This window comes from Melospiza melodia, chromosome 1 (genome assembly GCF_035770615.1).
Source record: "Melospiza melodia melodia isolate bMelMel2 chromosome 1, bMelMel2.pri, whole genome shotgun sequence".
Classification (NCBI taxonomy): Eukaryota; Metazoa; Chordata; class Aves; order Passeriformes; family Passerellidae; genus Melospiza; species Melospiza melodia.
Window position 1 is genome coordinate 88970839 of NC_086194.1, and position 16892 is coordinate 88987730.

Here is a 16892-nt window from a genome sequence, read left to right on the forward strand (position 1 = left end):
ACACCCATTCCTATAGGAAAGTTGGCAGCTCCACTTCATAGGTCTGCATCCCCATCTAAATCAACACTCATTCCCACTCTTCCCACTCATTGGAGGGAGGACACAAACCTCATTAGGAGCCACTGGCAGACACTGCCTTTCACTGATGCTGCCACGGGGTCATGTAGGCAAGAGACTGGAAGATAATGGTGCCGTTTGTAAAGTCCTAACTATTGCTCTCCATAGACCCCTGAGATCATTCTCCATTCACCAGAGCATCCCATCCCACATCCAATCCTATCCTATCCCATCCCACCCCACATCAATTGTAACTGGCCTGTAAAATGAGATTTGCCACCTCTTCTCACCCTGAACAGCAACTTATTGCCTAGGTAGTTAGGCAGATTTCAAAGGGATTATATTCAAGGATCTGGACATACTCCAATATAAAGATGATAAATTCTGAATTTCTTCTTCAGAAGATTATTATCTTCTACCTCTTTATCTCTCTCTCATTATTGTTACACACCTATCTTATGTCTCAAGTCTTGTAATTTTCTTTGTATAAGGAGTAAGAGAATGCATGAATTCTATATGGAAAGCAAATTTATATAGCTATCATACATGTCACTAGCATTTGGTGAAGATGAAGAAAACCTTTTTTAAATTACTAAATAATATAAAATTTAATTATTCATTAAATGGAGAGAGACTGAAAACTTGTTACTAACTAAACAGGCTGGTAGTGCTGGTGTCAAAGATTCAGAAATTGAAATTTATTTTTACTTATTTACCTGCAAGCAGAGATAATCTTTCTTCAGCTCTGCTTCTTTTGCCTGCTAGCTTTAGTCAGTACTTTGCTCCTTCTCAGGCTGAAAGAAAAATTTTGACAGAGTCACCCCAGATATAAAAAACAGAAGCAGAAATAAAATAAAAAGAGAATTCTATCTAGAACTGTGAAGGCATGTAAGGAAATATTGACAATTCAGCTGATCTCACAAATCCATCAGAAGCATGGTATATACAGGAACACGTCTCTAATGCACTATCACTCATTGTCAGAGCTCTGAGGGCATAAAACCAATAGTGACACAAGATGAAAGATCAAAAATGTCAAGGATCATGCAAAAGTAAGTATCTTAAACTCTACGACTTCTACAATCCCTAATATGGCTATGTTGTTTTCCTCATTTCAATTAAAGCACTGCTCCATAGTCTTCTTTCATCTCTGGAAACAATCTGCTTCAGCTTCCTATTCAAAATATTGATTTTTTTCCTGGATCAAAAGTCCAAGCTACTAGAATAAAAAGTCACACATGGATGCACAGCACTATATAAAATGAAAATGTGTTGCAAGTGGAAAATCATATTCCCCCCTCCCCTCATCCCAGTCAGAAAACTAAACAGATTGCCTACTTAAAATGCACTCAATCCTTGATGATTTACCCATCCACTGTAAACAACAATTTTGCTTAATTTTCCTTTCACTAAAAGAAAGAAATGTCCTTGGATAACACGTTTTCTTACATCAGACCAAACTACCTCATAGCAACACGATACTTCTACACCTACTGATACTTTGATCTAGGAATTGTTTCCAACAAATAATCACACAATAATTATTTATAAGAAAACAACTACTTGAAGCTGATTTTCAAGGAGGACTTAAGCAGTAGTCCTTGAGTGGAGCTAGCCTTTAGTGTCATCTGACAAGAAAGGCCATGCCCACAATCCAGGGAGCAGAAGAAGTGGGATGCACACAAGCACCAGGATGTTTTTGATTTCACATACTTGAGACATGGGACTGGGTAAGCAGAAGAAAACCCCACAGCACTGTGTTAGCTGTGCACCAATCCCCAAGGCTGAAACATGGAGAATCAGAGATGAAGGGCATGACCTTTACCCCTACAGCATGATCACGTGCATGCCTGAACACATATTTACATGTTTTTCATGTGCGCACTCACGTACACATTTATACATGACAAAAAATAAACTCAAAGTTCTAGAGAAAAAAGAACTTTGCTCTAGCAAAGTGTTTTATCATGATCTTTAACTCAAAAGATTGGCAGTACCATTTGTAACCAACCTGCCAAACTGGAAATCCCAAGTCAGCAAAAAATATACAGGGGCAGCTACAAAGAGAATCTCAATTATTCTTAAACAAAATATCAGTCCTTTTTTTACTTCTAAGTTTGCTTCCTAAGCTAAAATTTTCAATATCCTCTGAAAGAGGGCAGAAAAAAATATCAAAATAACTACATCATTTAGCCTGGCTGGCTGACAGCTACTGAGAAATATGATGATAGTGTAAATCACAAAGGAGGGAGAAGGATTACACAGTGTGACTCTAAAGGGGCATAAATGAAAAAGTGGGATGAACTCAGGGAAGAGGGTGGCATAGGATGAGCATCAGAAAACATTTCTTAACAGCAATACAATATAAAGTAGAATATATTTTCTCACAGACAGAGAAGTTATTTAAGGCTAAATTTGATAAAATACTGGAAACCACAGCAAAGAAAGCATTTCTGAATTTATGAAGTCATGGATGAGAACACTTCATTAATCTTGTCCTCTTTATGCTTCTCATGATTAGATTTCTGAGCAAGATTTCAGTATAACAAAAAAACAAACAGGAAAAATATGTTCATTTTTTCTTGAGTTCTTGGCTTCATCAGCATTAAGGTTAGAAGTGTTTAGAAGTTTCACTTGCATTTGAGGCAACTATTACATGTTGAGCTATTTAAGCATTAGTGGTAATTTTAATCCCCTATTAGTTATTCTTTTGCCTATAACACAAAATTATCCTTTTAATTCTGGACTTCTACAGTATTTTTATTTCAAGCATTTCAAAGGATTTTACCAACATATGCCCACTAAGAACATCTTTCAAAATCCATATGGTGCAAAACACTGCCTTTCCTTAATCCAGAAGTTATCCTGTGACTGCTGAACTGTCCAGCTCCTTAATTGTCAGGTAACACAATGCCCATGAAGTCCTCTGGAGGACTTAAGCCACAGGAAATTAGAAAGTCAAAACTGTGGCCAAAAAGGAAAACAAAATTCAGTGTTTATTTTAGTCTGATGCCTGCAGCATCAGTGCTAAAACAGGTGTTCCCTTAGAAGACCAAGTATTACAACAGGAAATGCACTACTGGTTGTGTTTTGCTTTTCCTATTATTGCTGCTCTTACAATCTTAATTTAAACAGTACACAACATTCTGCAATTCAGTTTGGAAAGAGATGGGGTAACTCACAAAAAGCTGTCTGAGAGAAGAGTTTTGTCACCATTATTTTCTTCCCTCTGAGCTTCCAGGTAGAATTTTTTTAAATGCACAAAGAATTTAGGAGTATAGCTGCATTTGAAATATGGAAGTTTCTCCTCCTAAATAAAAATGTTCTTTTCTACAGGGCAACCAACTAAATACAATTTTTTTAAAATACCAGAGTCAGTCAAGGCCTCCTGGTGATACTGTGGAAATTTTAATTCACCCCACAGAACAGTTAAATTACATTTTGTTACATTTGTCACTGAAATCCCAAACTTCTTGTGATTTATAATCCTTCTTTTAAAGATCCTATTCTACACTGTGTAGGATCTCACTGTGCACAACCCTATCAACCAATAACTAAGACAAGGAAAGGAGACACCACACCTCTGCAGCATGGAAAAATCAGCATATTTTCACAACCTAGAAAACAATTACTAAAAGTGATTATAATATCACAACAATCAATTATTGTTCTGATCCCCAAAGAAAAATAATGAGAACCAACAGCAGCATACCAGGAAAGCACTGAAAGTGTTCAGTGCCATGTCATGAAGCTGAAATAATGCACCACAAGGAAGAATTCAGCAACAGATGACAAGATATTGAATATGTCCTAGAGAGTAGAACAGCTCTTTCTTTCCACTCCAGTCCACAGCCCCTACAGGTACTTCACACAAATTCCTTTCCCTCTCCTCTTTTAGCAAGTACACACTGAAATATTCTAGGTACTGATAGCATTATATCCTCTCAAAGTGCTTATTTATCCCAAGAGATGCAGAAAAGCAAGGCACATGCCACCTTCCTTCCCAGACCAAAGGCTGAAAGCAAAGACTTTTGTACAAATGAACACCACCAACCCTAAATCCAGGTGCAGTTTTCCCCTCAGGAATGAGGAGGCAGTTCATGAAGTGGTTACTGCTGCTTCCCCATACACAGGCCCCAGCGCCACAGGACACACAGGGGTCATTTGGGCTGTGTCTGTGCTTTGAATGTGCAGTGGTACCATAAACAAAGGCCAGCAGAACCACCTGTATCCCAGCCACAGCAGTGTCCACTTCCTGCAGAATGACACAACTTCTGCGGGTACCATAACCCATCGCTTCCAAGAAAACACAACAACAAATGCAAAAACAAAAGGAATTAATTTTTCCACTTAACAGTGCCAAACCAACTGCACAAAGATGACTCCTTTCTGACAAAAAATCTTCCCTCCCTGAGTGTATTAAAGGTTAAGCTAGAAAAAGGAGACAAGAGGAAAGACTTTTCTCCTTTGATAAATTTACTTTGCATTTGATCATGCACTGCATGAGCTTACTGCTTATTCTAAACATAGGACATTTCTATGCTTTCTGAAGAGAAAAACATGGTTATCTTTAAAAAAAGAAAAAAACAAATTAAAGAAACAAAACTCATAAAAACTGTCAAGGAGTTTCAGGAACAGGATTATCATCTGAGGCTATCTAAAAATAATTTTTAATTACTTTTCAAATATTAAATTAATACTGTTCTTGTAAACAAAATTTGCTGAACGCTTTCATCCCAATTACTCCCTCATCTTTTAGAGCAGAGAATTGTACCATGAAAACTTCATTTCCAAAAATACCTAAGGGCTGTTGTAAAATTAGATGGAACAACTGCCACACTCATCCACAGAATGGTATCACTTTGGTAACTTTGCTGAACTCTCCAACCTCAGTTTGGCTCTGTACCTGACAGACCCACATCGTTCTAAGCTGTCTGAAGCCCACCCTCATAACAAAGGGCAGGGTGGCCCCTGCTGCTTTCAGAGATGGCAAATCTTACACACAAAGCCAGAGTTCTGCTATAACATGCATGATGGCTGGTGCTGGCCAGCCACCAACAGCTGTGAAGATGGGGAGCACCAGCACCCCAAATGGGTTCTGCTTCTGGCAATCTGCTTTAACAACATGGCTTGGGCCACAAGGAGAATTTGGTTGGTCCCACTGGCAAATGAAGGGCATGCTTGCTTTGTATTTCTCCATGTGGGTGTCCTGAATGCCAAGACCTAACCCAAAACACACTGGTTTGTAACTTACAGGGGAAGTTACTTCAGAAGCATGATGCTTATCCCAGTACTACATCTGCATATGTTTTTCTACATTTCCTGCAACATTTCTAGTTTGGATTTTGATAAAGAGAATACCCAGAAAATTTTCTACATACAGAAAATCTCAGTTTCCAGAAGCCTAAAAGGGCTGCTAAAACACAGCATACCCATAAAGATAAATTTGAAATAAATTCATGTGTCTATACTAATCACATCCAAAAGTACAGAACTATTTTAGTTCTTTGCAACAAACTGTAAATTGCATCAGATGTACAACTGACAATAATACTCAAATGTATATGCAATAAAACATGAGTTAAATTAGAAGCAGCAATCGAAGCACTTTTGCCAGAGACATATAGAATCTACATGATAGTTGTTTTAAACACCTACTATACAAATAACAACCTGTGAAGGAAGTAGGAACCCTATCATGAAACCTGAAAGGAGGTTCTAGTGAAGTGGGGACTTCTGCTGTGCCTGCAGTGAGAGGACCAGAGGAAAGGGCCTTGAACTGAGACAGAGGAGATACAGATTAGATATCAGGGGAAAAAGTACATTGTTAGGGCGGTCAAGCAATGGAATAGGTTACTCAGGGAGATGGTGGAGTTACCATCCCTGGAGGCGTGCAAGAGACTCCTGGTGAGGTGGTTTAGGGGTTACAGTAGCAGTGCAGGGTGGACAGCTGGACTGGAGACTAAAGGTCTCTTCCAACCTTGATGATTCTATGACACTAAATAAATTGCTGATAAAATTCAAAAATCAGTATTAAATACAGCTGTGGCATAATATCTGCAAGTTACAAAGTTAAGTTTATTCTGCAGCAGCAAAACTTACAGCAAAGGAGGATGCTTGATGTGTGGTTTAAATAAGAGAATTCATCTTTAAAATAGGTATTGAGAGAGGAACAACTCAAACATCACTGTAACACAACAGGCCCTGGTACACTAGCACAGATGTACATCTGCAATTGCCTGTGGTGATTTCAGAGAATCACAGAATGTTGGGGTTGGAAGGGACCTGTGAAGATCATGTAGTACAACTCTCCTGACAAGGCAGTGTCACCTTGAGCAGGCGACAAAGAAATGCATCCAGGTGGGTTTTCAATGTCTCCAGAGAGTGAGACTCCACAAGCTTCCAGCACAGCATGTTTCACTGTTCTGCCATCCTTAATGTAAAGTTGTTTCTCACACTGAGGTGAAACTTTCGGGTTGTAGTTTATGGCCATTGCTTCTCATCCTTTGGCTGGGCCTCACTGGAGAGCCTAGCATCACTCTCTTGTAATCCACCTTTCATATACTTATACACATTAATGAGATCCCTTCTCAGTCCTCTGTTCTCCAGACTGAATAGGCCCAGCACCCGCAGTCTCTCCTCATGAAGACACATGCTCTGGACTCCAAATTATCTTCGTGGCCTCTGTTCGATCCTCTCCAGTACATGAGCTCTGACTGCAAATGCATACAGCCATTCCGAGGCAACTCCCTGCACGCATCACTTGTTGCTCCTTTCCAGCCCCGATATCGCTCTACCCCCGGCAGCCTCCACCTCCCGGCGGGGCACACCAACCAAGCACGGTGTGCGCACAGGGCGCTGCTGTCCCCGCCGAGCACGGCATCTGAGCGCCGCTTTCGCTTTCCCGTCGCTCGGGCCTTCCCTCCCCGCCCCCGGGCCCTTCACAGCCGCACGGCCGAGCCCTACAGGCACCCCGCGGCAGTCGCGCCTTGCCATCCGGGCAGGCCCGATCCGGCGGGCCCCGGGAACCGACTCCGAGCTCCCCGAGCCCACCGCCGCCGGGGCTGCCCTGGCCGGAGAGCCGCTCTTCCCCGCCCCTCCCCGCCCCGCCCGCGCCTTGTGCTGGGCCCGGGCCGAGCCGCGGCCGCTGCCGCCCCGCTCCGCCACTCACCGCCGGCCCTGCGGCTCCGCTCCGCCGCGGCTGCGCCCGGCGCGGGCGGCGGGAGGGCGGGGAAAAGGGGCCTCGCCGCGGGAGGAGCGGCTCGGTGTCGGCAACATGGCAGCGTCCAGCCGTGCCCAGGTGCTGCGGCTGTACCGCGCCCTGCTGCGGGAGAGCCAGCGCTTCAGCTGCTACGGCTACAGGTGCGGGGAAGGGCTCCGGGGGTGGCGGACGCGGGGATCCCCGCCCAGGCGGGGGGCTTCCGGCCGTGCTTGGGGCAGGGGCGCGGGGAGCTGCGGCCTCGGGAGGAGCCGAGCCGTGCCCTGGAGCGACAGCGGGACCAGCAACGGGCCTGGGCCCGGCACCGGGCCCTGCTCGGGGCGCCGGGAATGGGCAGCCCCCGGACTCCGGAGTGCCGCAAAAGCACCAGGGTATGGGGTATTAGGAAGAAGGGACAGGACAGAGGTTGTCCTTACCTTAAGTCAGAAGTACTTGTGCTGGGTGTGGGCTCCTTAATGCAAGGAAGACAAGGAGCTGCTGGAGAGGGTCCAGTGGAAGGCCGCAAAGATGAGGAAGGTTCTGGAGCATCTCTCTTCTGGGAGACACTGCGGGAGCTGGGCCTGTTTGGTCCGGAGAAGGGAAGACTGAGAGGGGAGCTCGTTAATGCATATAAATCTCGGGGATGGGTGTCATGGGGATAGTGTCCTACTCTTTTCGGTGCTGCCTGGCAACAGGATGAGGAGCAAAGGTCGTAAGCTAAAACACAAGAAGTTTCACTTCAACATGACAAAGGACTTCTTTACAATGAGGATGACAGAGCACTGGAACAGGCTGCCCATGGCAGTCATGGAGTCTCCCTCTCACATTCCATACCCACGTGGATCTGTTCCTGTGTCACCTGCTCAAGGTGACCCTCTCTCATCAGAGGGTTGGCCTAGATGATCTCCAGAGATCCATTCCAACCCTAATGACTTTGTGATTTTGTGAACCTGGTGTAGCTCATGTCTGGTCTGTGTGCTGCCCGCTTCCAGGCAGAGGAGAGCTGGGGTCAGGCTGCAGCCAAAGCCTGGCACCATGTGCTGTGTCCATGCTCAGGGTGCAGTGGGGCTCAGAGTTCACTCTTTCCACCACACAGGATACCAGGCTGTCTGCCTGCTTTCTCTGGCTGTCAGTGAAAGGGAGACACTGTTTTGTTTTTTTTGGCAAAAGTTAGGTGTAGGCCTGGTCACATTTAGCTGTCTGCTGTGTTCACAGGGGTGCTGTTCACCCACCCTTGCAGAATTGCATTGCCCAATGGTAGTTTGTTTACTTTACCACTTAGTTGGACCACGGGAAAGGACATGTGAGCTACCTGTGCTGTGAATCATCTCTCAGGCAAGAATTGGGAACAGAAGCCTTTAAACTTGCATAACTGTGGTGAGCTCTGTGCTCTGCAAGGCACAAGTATTCCACAAACCTCAGGTGTGAGGGAGTGCCCTGAGATGAAGGGCTGTGGGGCTGAAAATAGCCGGTGCTAATAAGACTTCGGTGCTGACTCCACGCAGCAATGTGTGTTTGCATCACATTGTGTTGCTATCAATGTTTTCTCCTGCTTTTTGGTGTCTGGAGTGTCCCTGGTTATCCTTGTTCTGGCTGACCAGCACAGGATTGTACATCATGGAGATGGCTTGAGATGCGCAGTTGGTGAACAGCTGAATGAAGTTTGTGTCTGGGCTATGGTGTATTTTCGGTAGTGAGTTTGTACTTGGGGGTGAGCAGTGAGGAAGTGAAGTCCACAGCAAATTTTAAAGGATAGAAATTATACGATATGTTTACCATGCAGATCTGATTTTTTGACACCGTGTCACAGTGCAAGTTGCGCCTTTCCTTAAAGGAAAGATCTCTGGTTTTGATGGGCCTGTCCTTAGATACTATAAAATCAGAAACCATCTAAAGCCTTGTGCTGTAGACACATTTGTGAGCATGAAAAGCCATAGCAGTTTCCAGCAAGGAATGATCGGCTGCTGTTACATTTAGAGGTCTGCTGTGACCACAACAACAGTCCTGCCTCAGTGTTTACACCGCACCCATAGGTAAAAGGGGACACCCCATTGGCTTCTTGCTGACGAGATAAGCAGAGATAAGCAGCCCTGCCGTGTCCTCAGGGCTGCTGTAACGTGATATGGCAGTTTATGGAGCTAACCCAAGGACTTTCTGTAGAGAGCTAACTTGCAGCAAAGTAGAAGGTATTACAGATTATTACTATTATTATTATTATTGATTCATGACTTCAGCTAGGCAGTGTCAGAATACTTTATTACTGCAAATTGCATATTTGTAAGAGTATGTCTGGAGTACGATCAGCTAATTAGTGTCTCTTTATTTACTTACTGTGCTTTTTCTCCTAATTTCATTGCTCTGGTTTAACTTAGCAGGCAGCTAAACACCACATAAGTGCTTGCACCCCTCTCCCCAGTGGGATAGGGGAGAGAACTGAGGGGGGAAAAAAAGTAAAATTTGTGGGTTGAGATGAAGACTTTTTAATAGAACAGAAAAGGAATGGATAATAATAATAATAATAAGAGTATACAAAACAAGTGATGCACAGTACAGTTGCTGCCAGCCGATGCCCAGCCAGTTCCTGAGCAGCAGTCCCCAGCTGGCTTTCTCCCTGGTGTATATACTGAGCATAACACCCCATGGTGTGGAATATCCCTTTGGCCAGTTTGGATCATCCTGGATGTATTTTCTGCCAGCTTCCTGTGCTCCCCAGCCTACTTGGAGGTGGGTTGGTGTGAGAAGCTGAAAACTTCCTTAGTGTAAACCCTGCTTGCTAAGAGATCAGCATGTTGTCAACATCACTCGCATCCTAAATCCAAAACACAGCACTGTACCAGCTACTAGAAAGGAAATTTAATTTTACTTCCTAGACAAAACCAGGACACGTGTACATGTAGATTATGATGGAAAATTCAACTTTTGTTTTATGTCTCTCTGAGTAAATAGATTCCTTATGTCATTTCATAGCCTCAGATTTTCTTCTGCCACCCAATAGAACTTGTGTGGTTACTGTGAAGAATATCATTCATTTCTTAAAGTAACTGAGGTCACCACTGGCAGCCTTCAGAATAATACAGGAGCATCTCCAGTGTCCTGAAGTAAATGTCACAGAGTGTTGGGCACCCAGAAGTTTAGGGCAGGTTTTAACAGGGAGAGGGAATTTAGTAGACTGTAAGTAATTTCATGTCAGCCCTTCTGCCCTATTACCCAAGCAGACAGTCTGAGTATGGGTGAGTGATTTGTACTGGAGGAAAATCAATATGCAGAGAGGCAAGATGTTAGGTTTTCAGTCAAAGAGGTGGTTTTTAACAAGTGTACTATTTTCTTCTGCTTGGTTGACAAAATGTAGAACCTCTGATGGTTTATAATATGTTGGATTATAGTCTCAACTAAATGGATTTAAGGGATATTTCTAAATATCATTAGTGATTTAAATAATGGCATATTGTGAGTGGTTTGGGTACAGAATACAAAAGAATTTATAAACTTACGAAAGCCATTAAAATACATCTGATTGCAAATGAAGATAATCAAAACTTTAAACTTTATTTTCTGTAAATAATTATTTAATGTTTTTTAACATCTTTCTTGATTTATTGACATTTTTCTCCATTTATCCATTATGTTCTCTTTTAAGTGATGGAAGTTGTATTTTTATTTATAGATACATTTCTTTCTTGTCTCTCTAAATTGCATTTTAATGGAATTTGATTTTTCTTTTAGCATATGCAATATTATTTGACTAATAAAGCTACCTAGAATCTAGAAGAATGAGGGGAAAAAAATTGTCACAACAAATTTGTCCATTTGTTTTGCATTGGAAACAAGTTAATGCATGCATTGTTTTGCGTTGGAAACTGAATGCATGCAGTTTCATCTGAGATAAGTCCTTCAAGATTTTAAAACTGGTAAATCTGATTTTTGCAAATGACTGCTAACCTAAGAACAGAACTGAGCAAAATAATTTGCACTGGTTTTTCCCAGTGCCAGTTGCATTTCCTACTTTGACTGACATGGCTATTGATCTGATTTTAGAGAGTCATGGAGCATAGAACCAAAGAACAGTCTCAAGATTGCTGCCCCTTTTTCTTGTGGGGACTTCAATTTATCAGATGTCTGCTGGGAATATAATACCACAGAGAGGAAGGAGTCTGGGAGGTTCCTGGAGTGTGTGAAAGATAAATTTCTAATGCAACTGCTGAGGGAACCATATAGGAAAGGCACCCCACTGGACCTGTTGTTTGCCAAGAGAAAAGAACTGTTGTGTGATGAGAAAATTGGAGGATGCCTTGGGCACAGTGGTCCTGAAATGGTAGAGTTATCAATTCTCACAAAAGGAAGGAGGGGGATCAGCAGAACTGCCACCTTGGACTTCCAGAGGGCAGATTTGGGCCTGTTTGGGAGACCTATTGAGAGAGACGCTAGGGAGACAGTCCTGAAGGACAGTGGTGCCCAGGAAGGCTGGACATTCTTCAGGACAGAAATCTTCAAGGCACAGGAGCAGGCTGTCCTCATGTGTTGGAAAAGCCAGCAGGGAAGAAAACCAGCCTGGCTGGAGAGAGAGCTTTACAGGGAACTCAGGAGAAAAAAAGAAAAGGAAAAAGAAAAGGTAGAGTTTACAGAGTTTTTGACCTGTAGAGGTAAGGGCAGACTATGCCAGAGAACTCCGTGGATGTCAAGAGGTGGTGCAGAGAGAAAAGTAGAAGAGCCAAACCCCAGCTGGCTCTTTATCTGGCTACTGCTTTAAAAGAAAGTAAAAGATGTTTCTGTAGATACATCAGGAACAAAAGAAGGGCTATGGAGAATCTCCATCCTTTGTTGGTTGCAGAGGTAAATGTAGTGACCAAGGATGAGGGAAAGGCCAAGGTATTTACTGCCTACTTTGCCTCGGTCTTCATAGTGAGACTCCTCTGGATGCCCAGTTCCAAAACAGAAAGTTCTCTGTACCCAGTTCCCTTCGTGAGAGCACCTGGGTTCTTGCTCAAGTGTAGGTTAAGTTGGCCCATACTTGCATGATGACTTGTGCTTCAAAGGGACATAAACCTGTTAAGATTCTGCTAACAATTCTTTTGAGAACATAACTCACACCAAGTAAATTTTTTTAAAAACCACTGTTTTAGAGAAATGAGTTTCTTTCTCTTATTCCCAGCATACCTGATTTGGTCACATTAATGGAAAAATCTTACTTTGCTTTTAGTCCCTGGTCTATAGAATCCTGTCAGTGTTTCTTTTTGCTCTTTCATCACTTAGGTATTTTAGCAGCCATGTTAAAATTTTACATGTGACAGTTATCCAAGCTGACTAAGACCTTTTCTCACTGGATATCCTAATGAAGTTTGTGATTGACAAGGTGTGCCAGCAGATAGTTTATGTTTCTATGTATTAGGGAGGAAAAATGTCTACATAGTGATTAAACAAAAAAAAAGTTTTAGACAGTAATGAGAAAAGAGAGGCATGATTTTCTGACCAAAATGGTAGTTTGTAGCTGAGATAAGAAATGCAGAAAAAAAATTAAATTGTCAGTTCTGTCCAGCGGAGATGTCCTACCTCTTTGTAGGTGTAGGTGACAGAATTGCAGTTTACAGTATCTGGTTTTCCTCAGCTGTGCAAAGAAGGCAGATAACTTATTTTTTCTTCTCTGTATGTAATTGCTGATTGTATTCTGAGTGATAATAAACTTAGAGATTTTTTGAGTTAATTTCCTATTTACTGAGTGTGTGTTCTCTGTCATCTACTTGGAAAGTATGAAAAAGTCAGGGCTGCAGGAAGCTACAGTACTCCAGAGTGGTTTCCTCGTACCCTGGTGCAGACACTTCTTTTGGCCTGGAGCTGCATGACCCAGAGTCACAGCCAAACAGGCATTGCACATTTTCATATAATTTTGTGGAGCAATCTCACAGATTTGTGATTGGCCTTACTAATACCTCTTTCTAGGGGGAGTTCAATTTTGGATATTATTTCAGTGACCACGTACCGTTTTGCCATTATATTATTTTCAGCTCTTTTTTATATATTGCTTTATTCTATCAGCATCATTTTATGCTTGAATAGAGATGTCAGTATTTTAAGAGCATTTTAAGAGTATAAGAGTTTTTTAATGGAAATACGTGCCATTTTTGGAAAATCTTGAGGTATAAGAACATAGTTTTGGATTTGGGTCTCATGGTATAGAAGTATTTCCATTTGACTTAAGTATTTATATGTATAAAATATTTTGGAAAGACAACCAAAGCACTCTATTTCAAAGATATCAAAACATAGCCATTAATTGCCTTCAGAACATATAGCCATTAATTACCTTCAGAACATATTTCTCTGAAGTTCTAAAACAAATGGAAACAGTTTTATCAAACACTTTGATTTCTTAATAATAACATTACCCAACTGAAAATCATAGCATCAAAATTCTGTTACCTTGTTCATTAAAAGTTGCTATCTTTGGTTGTAATAGTTCAACAGTGATTGTCATTTTCCAAATACATTCGTTTTACCCTTGTAAAGTTGCACTCTTCCTAAACAATTCATGATATCTGTGCATCAGGTCTGATGTAATTTTCTTGGTTTCTTTTTTATATTTCCTTTTTTTTTTTTTTTGCAGAGCAGAATTTTGAATAGTAGTAACTTGGAGGGAGGGTTTGGAGCACATACAGAACATACAGAGTTCTGGAAAAACTGAAATTTAATATTTGGAAGACAAATGGATGGGGGCTTCCTCAAAAGACTGATCTAATGTTTTGGTTGTTTTGTTTTAGTATAGGCACCCAAAATGAGTAAATCTGCTGTAGCCACTTGTTATTCTTTGTGTAGCACAGAAGAACGGGGATATATTTCTTTTTACATAAAATTTAATTACCAGTAGTGTTTGTTAGAGAACTAATGAGAGTAATAGAAAAAATACTGCCTCTGGCAGTGGCTCATACCCATACACATATGCTTATGATTTCTGGTAAATGAAAAGCACTTTGTAATGTAGCTGTAGCATTAGAAATGGATTTAAATGCTGTTCCAGCTAACCTACTCCTTTCCTTACTCTTGGATGTGGCTTTAACACTTATTTCCTCTGTTTTCATCTCTGTGCTGCCCATGATGAAAAGATGCTGACCTGCTAACATCCAGATGATTCAAGATACAGTAGACACAGGCTATTATAATTTCAAGCAGTCTTTAGAAGATCAGCATTCTGGATTTAAAAAAAAAAAATTAAGTAATTTACAAAAGAAAAGAGGAAACGGCAATTGACAAGGCAGTGTTTAGAACCACTTGCTGCAGTAGTGGATGACAAGGATGCTCTCTGAACTACCTCTTCAACAAAGCTCTTCCCATGAGTTTTGGGGTTCCCTCACCAAGAAAGTCCTAGATTATACATAGTTCTCTACTTTTCAAAAAAATATGGGGATCAGAGGAGACTCTCTTGGTTGTTTTCTTGTGTTTGGGAATACTTAAGCCTCTTCTTCCAAGACTGTTTTTTCACAAAACTCAGTACAAAAGTGTCCTTAGTGAGAAATATTCTTGGGGATTCTTCTTGATACAGTTTTTTTTTTCTCAAGAATGAAGATGCCACAAGTCATCCAGACAACATTCTGGCTGGGTGGAATTATGGTATATGGGCTTTTTCCCTTATCTTTTTTTTCTACGTGCTATTCTACTCTAGTCTATTCTATTCCTTTTTTACCTGCTCTCCATATAAAATTCTAACGTTCTTCTCAGGATACATTGCAACTGAACACTTAATATGATAAAATAATTCAGTTGAGTCCAGTTGCTTTCTTCCTGAACAGAATTTCCTGCCTGAAATAAATCCTTAAAGCATTCTTCAGGAAAATTTGAAAGTCCTGTGCTGGGAATGGTATTCAGAGACTCAGGATTCAGTCCAGTAGTTACATGTTCTTCAGCATCACGTTTGTTACAAAGTCTTGGAAAAAGCTGTTGCTTAGATACTTTTTTTTAACTTTTAAATAAATAGCAATTGGTTAAATCTCATTATAGTTTCTAAAGAAGCCTATAAACCAAGTAATTATGTGTGTGTACGCATATATGAATCTATTGGTATCAAGAAGTCTAGAATTCACTTCTGCTCAATCCCAGTAACTCTCACAAAATCCTTGCTTAAAGCAAGCTGTGAATCCACTGTGGAGACTAGAGAGTATATGAGTAGAAGATAGGTGTGCCAGTCTTATCAGAAAATAATGTCCTTCAACAGGTCCTGACAGTCCTTCTGAGTCTGGCATATCCTTGTCTGGAACCGTTAAATACCTGTTTCTAAATCATTAGCTTGTTTAAAAGTAATATTGTCTTGTTTTTACTGCCAGAGAAAGTGCGTGTCTGAAAAAAAAAGTTAAAATATTTTCCTGAAACTGTAATTTATTCTAGTATATTGTTAGTAATCACTAGTCCTTTATGGTAGTGAAGCTTTTATAATTAAACTTCTGTGACTTTTGGTGCTTATGAAAATAATTCATTGTTTCCCAAAAGTTCAGTCTTTACAGAGTTGTCTCTATCTCTGTCTGGCACAGGGTGTGATTTCTGCTAACTAGGATTTGCTTGCAGGATACACATGGCATTGTTGCTTGGTAGTGTTTATTTACAGGCATTATATGCTTCCCCAACAAACATACAGATTATCACAGTACTCACTGGTAGTCACACAGAGATGCAAACATCCATTTATTGTTTGCCTAAGCAGGAGGGAGAAATGTGTGTGCAGATTTCCACAGAGCCCTTGGTGTTGGAGAAAATTGGTTTATCTTGTGAGGGTTACACATTGTGTGAATGTTAAATTTCTGCAGACTATGTTAAAATAGCAATGAAAGAGCCAAATGTGGGTGGTTGGGGGTGTGGTTCAGAGCCATCATTTATTTGCTTTGTTAGTCACAGTTAGAAACGGGAGCTAAAAGTGGAAGGGGCCAGGTACAAGCCATCACATTTCATAAAGTTTCAGATTGAATTAATAGAACTAATGGAATTCTTTGTGAAACAATAATTCATTCATTCATCCATACATACAAATATATTCAGTGTTTTTATTTATTTAAATGACATCAGACTGCCTCCTTCTCAGGAAAATGTTTTAAAGTCAGTACAGCCCAAATGAAATGCATAACACAGTCCTTGAAGCTTATAGCTTAAATTATACTGACAATGTGAAATTGAACTGTATTGTGTTGCCATGAAACTAACCTGCTACTAAGTTTCAGAAAACATCTTTGACTCATCTAAAATATCACATAATTTTTGTAGTACAATAAGTTAGCAAATAGGTTTTCAAATTAAGTGTCTTCATATGTAAACTAGTTTTGAAGGGAAGAACATTGATTGATTGATCTAAGTAGTTTATCACTGGCCAAAATAAATTAGATGTCTTACTCAGAATGGTTTTTTCCTTGATCTGACTAATTTACAGTATGAAAATAAATGTTCAAGTGTTTTGTTTACACAACAATAATAAGCAATGCATTTCATGTAGAAAGCTAAATAGGCTTCTTGATTTCCAGAGCTAGTGAGTGCATTTTTAAACTACATTTAATTTACTATTTTCAATTCATAATTTATACCCAAAATTGCTGCCCATTATTTGCAGATTTTGCATGGAAATGTGAATATTTATCAAACTGCTGGTGGCACTCTTACAGTCACTTCC

At 40.9% G+C, this 16892-nt stretch overlaps 2 protein-coding genes across 3 annotated transcripts in view; one reads left to right on the forward strand and one right to left on the reverse strand.

Moving 5' to 3' along the window:
* The window catches only part of FARS2 (phenylalanyl-tRNA synthetase 2, mitochondrial), a 233475-nt gene extending 226192 nt beyond the window's left edge, over positions 1-7283 (reverse strand). Inside the window, exons 1-2 of one of the 2 annotated variants that reach the window (XM_063161288.1) lie at positions 7229-7283; positions 774-851 (exon numbers count right to left, since the gene is read on the reverse strand). The gene's annotated coding sequence lies outside the window, so the exon portion shown is untranslated. The remainder of the gene's footprint in view (positions 1-773; positions 852-7228) is intronic. The other variant, XM_063161294.1, reaches the window with a different exon arrangement.
* Positions 7284-16892, forward strand: part of LYRM4 (LYR motif containing 4) — an 86060-nt gene continuing 76451 nt past the window's right edge. Inside the window, exon 1 of the mRNA XM_063161309.1 lies at positions 7284-7419. Coding sequence (XP_063017379.1) covers positions 7334-7419 — 86 coding nt within the window. The 5' untranslated portion in view covers positions 7284-7333. The remainder of the gene's footprint in view (positions 7420-16892) is intronic.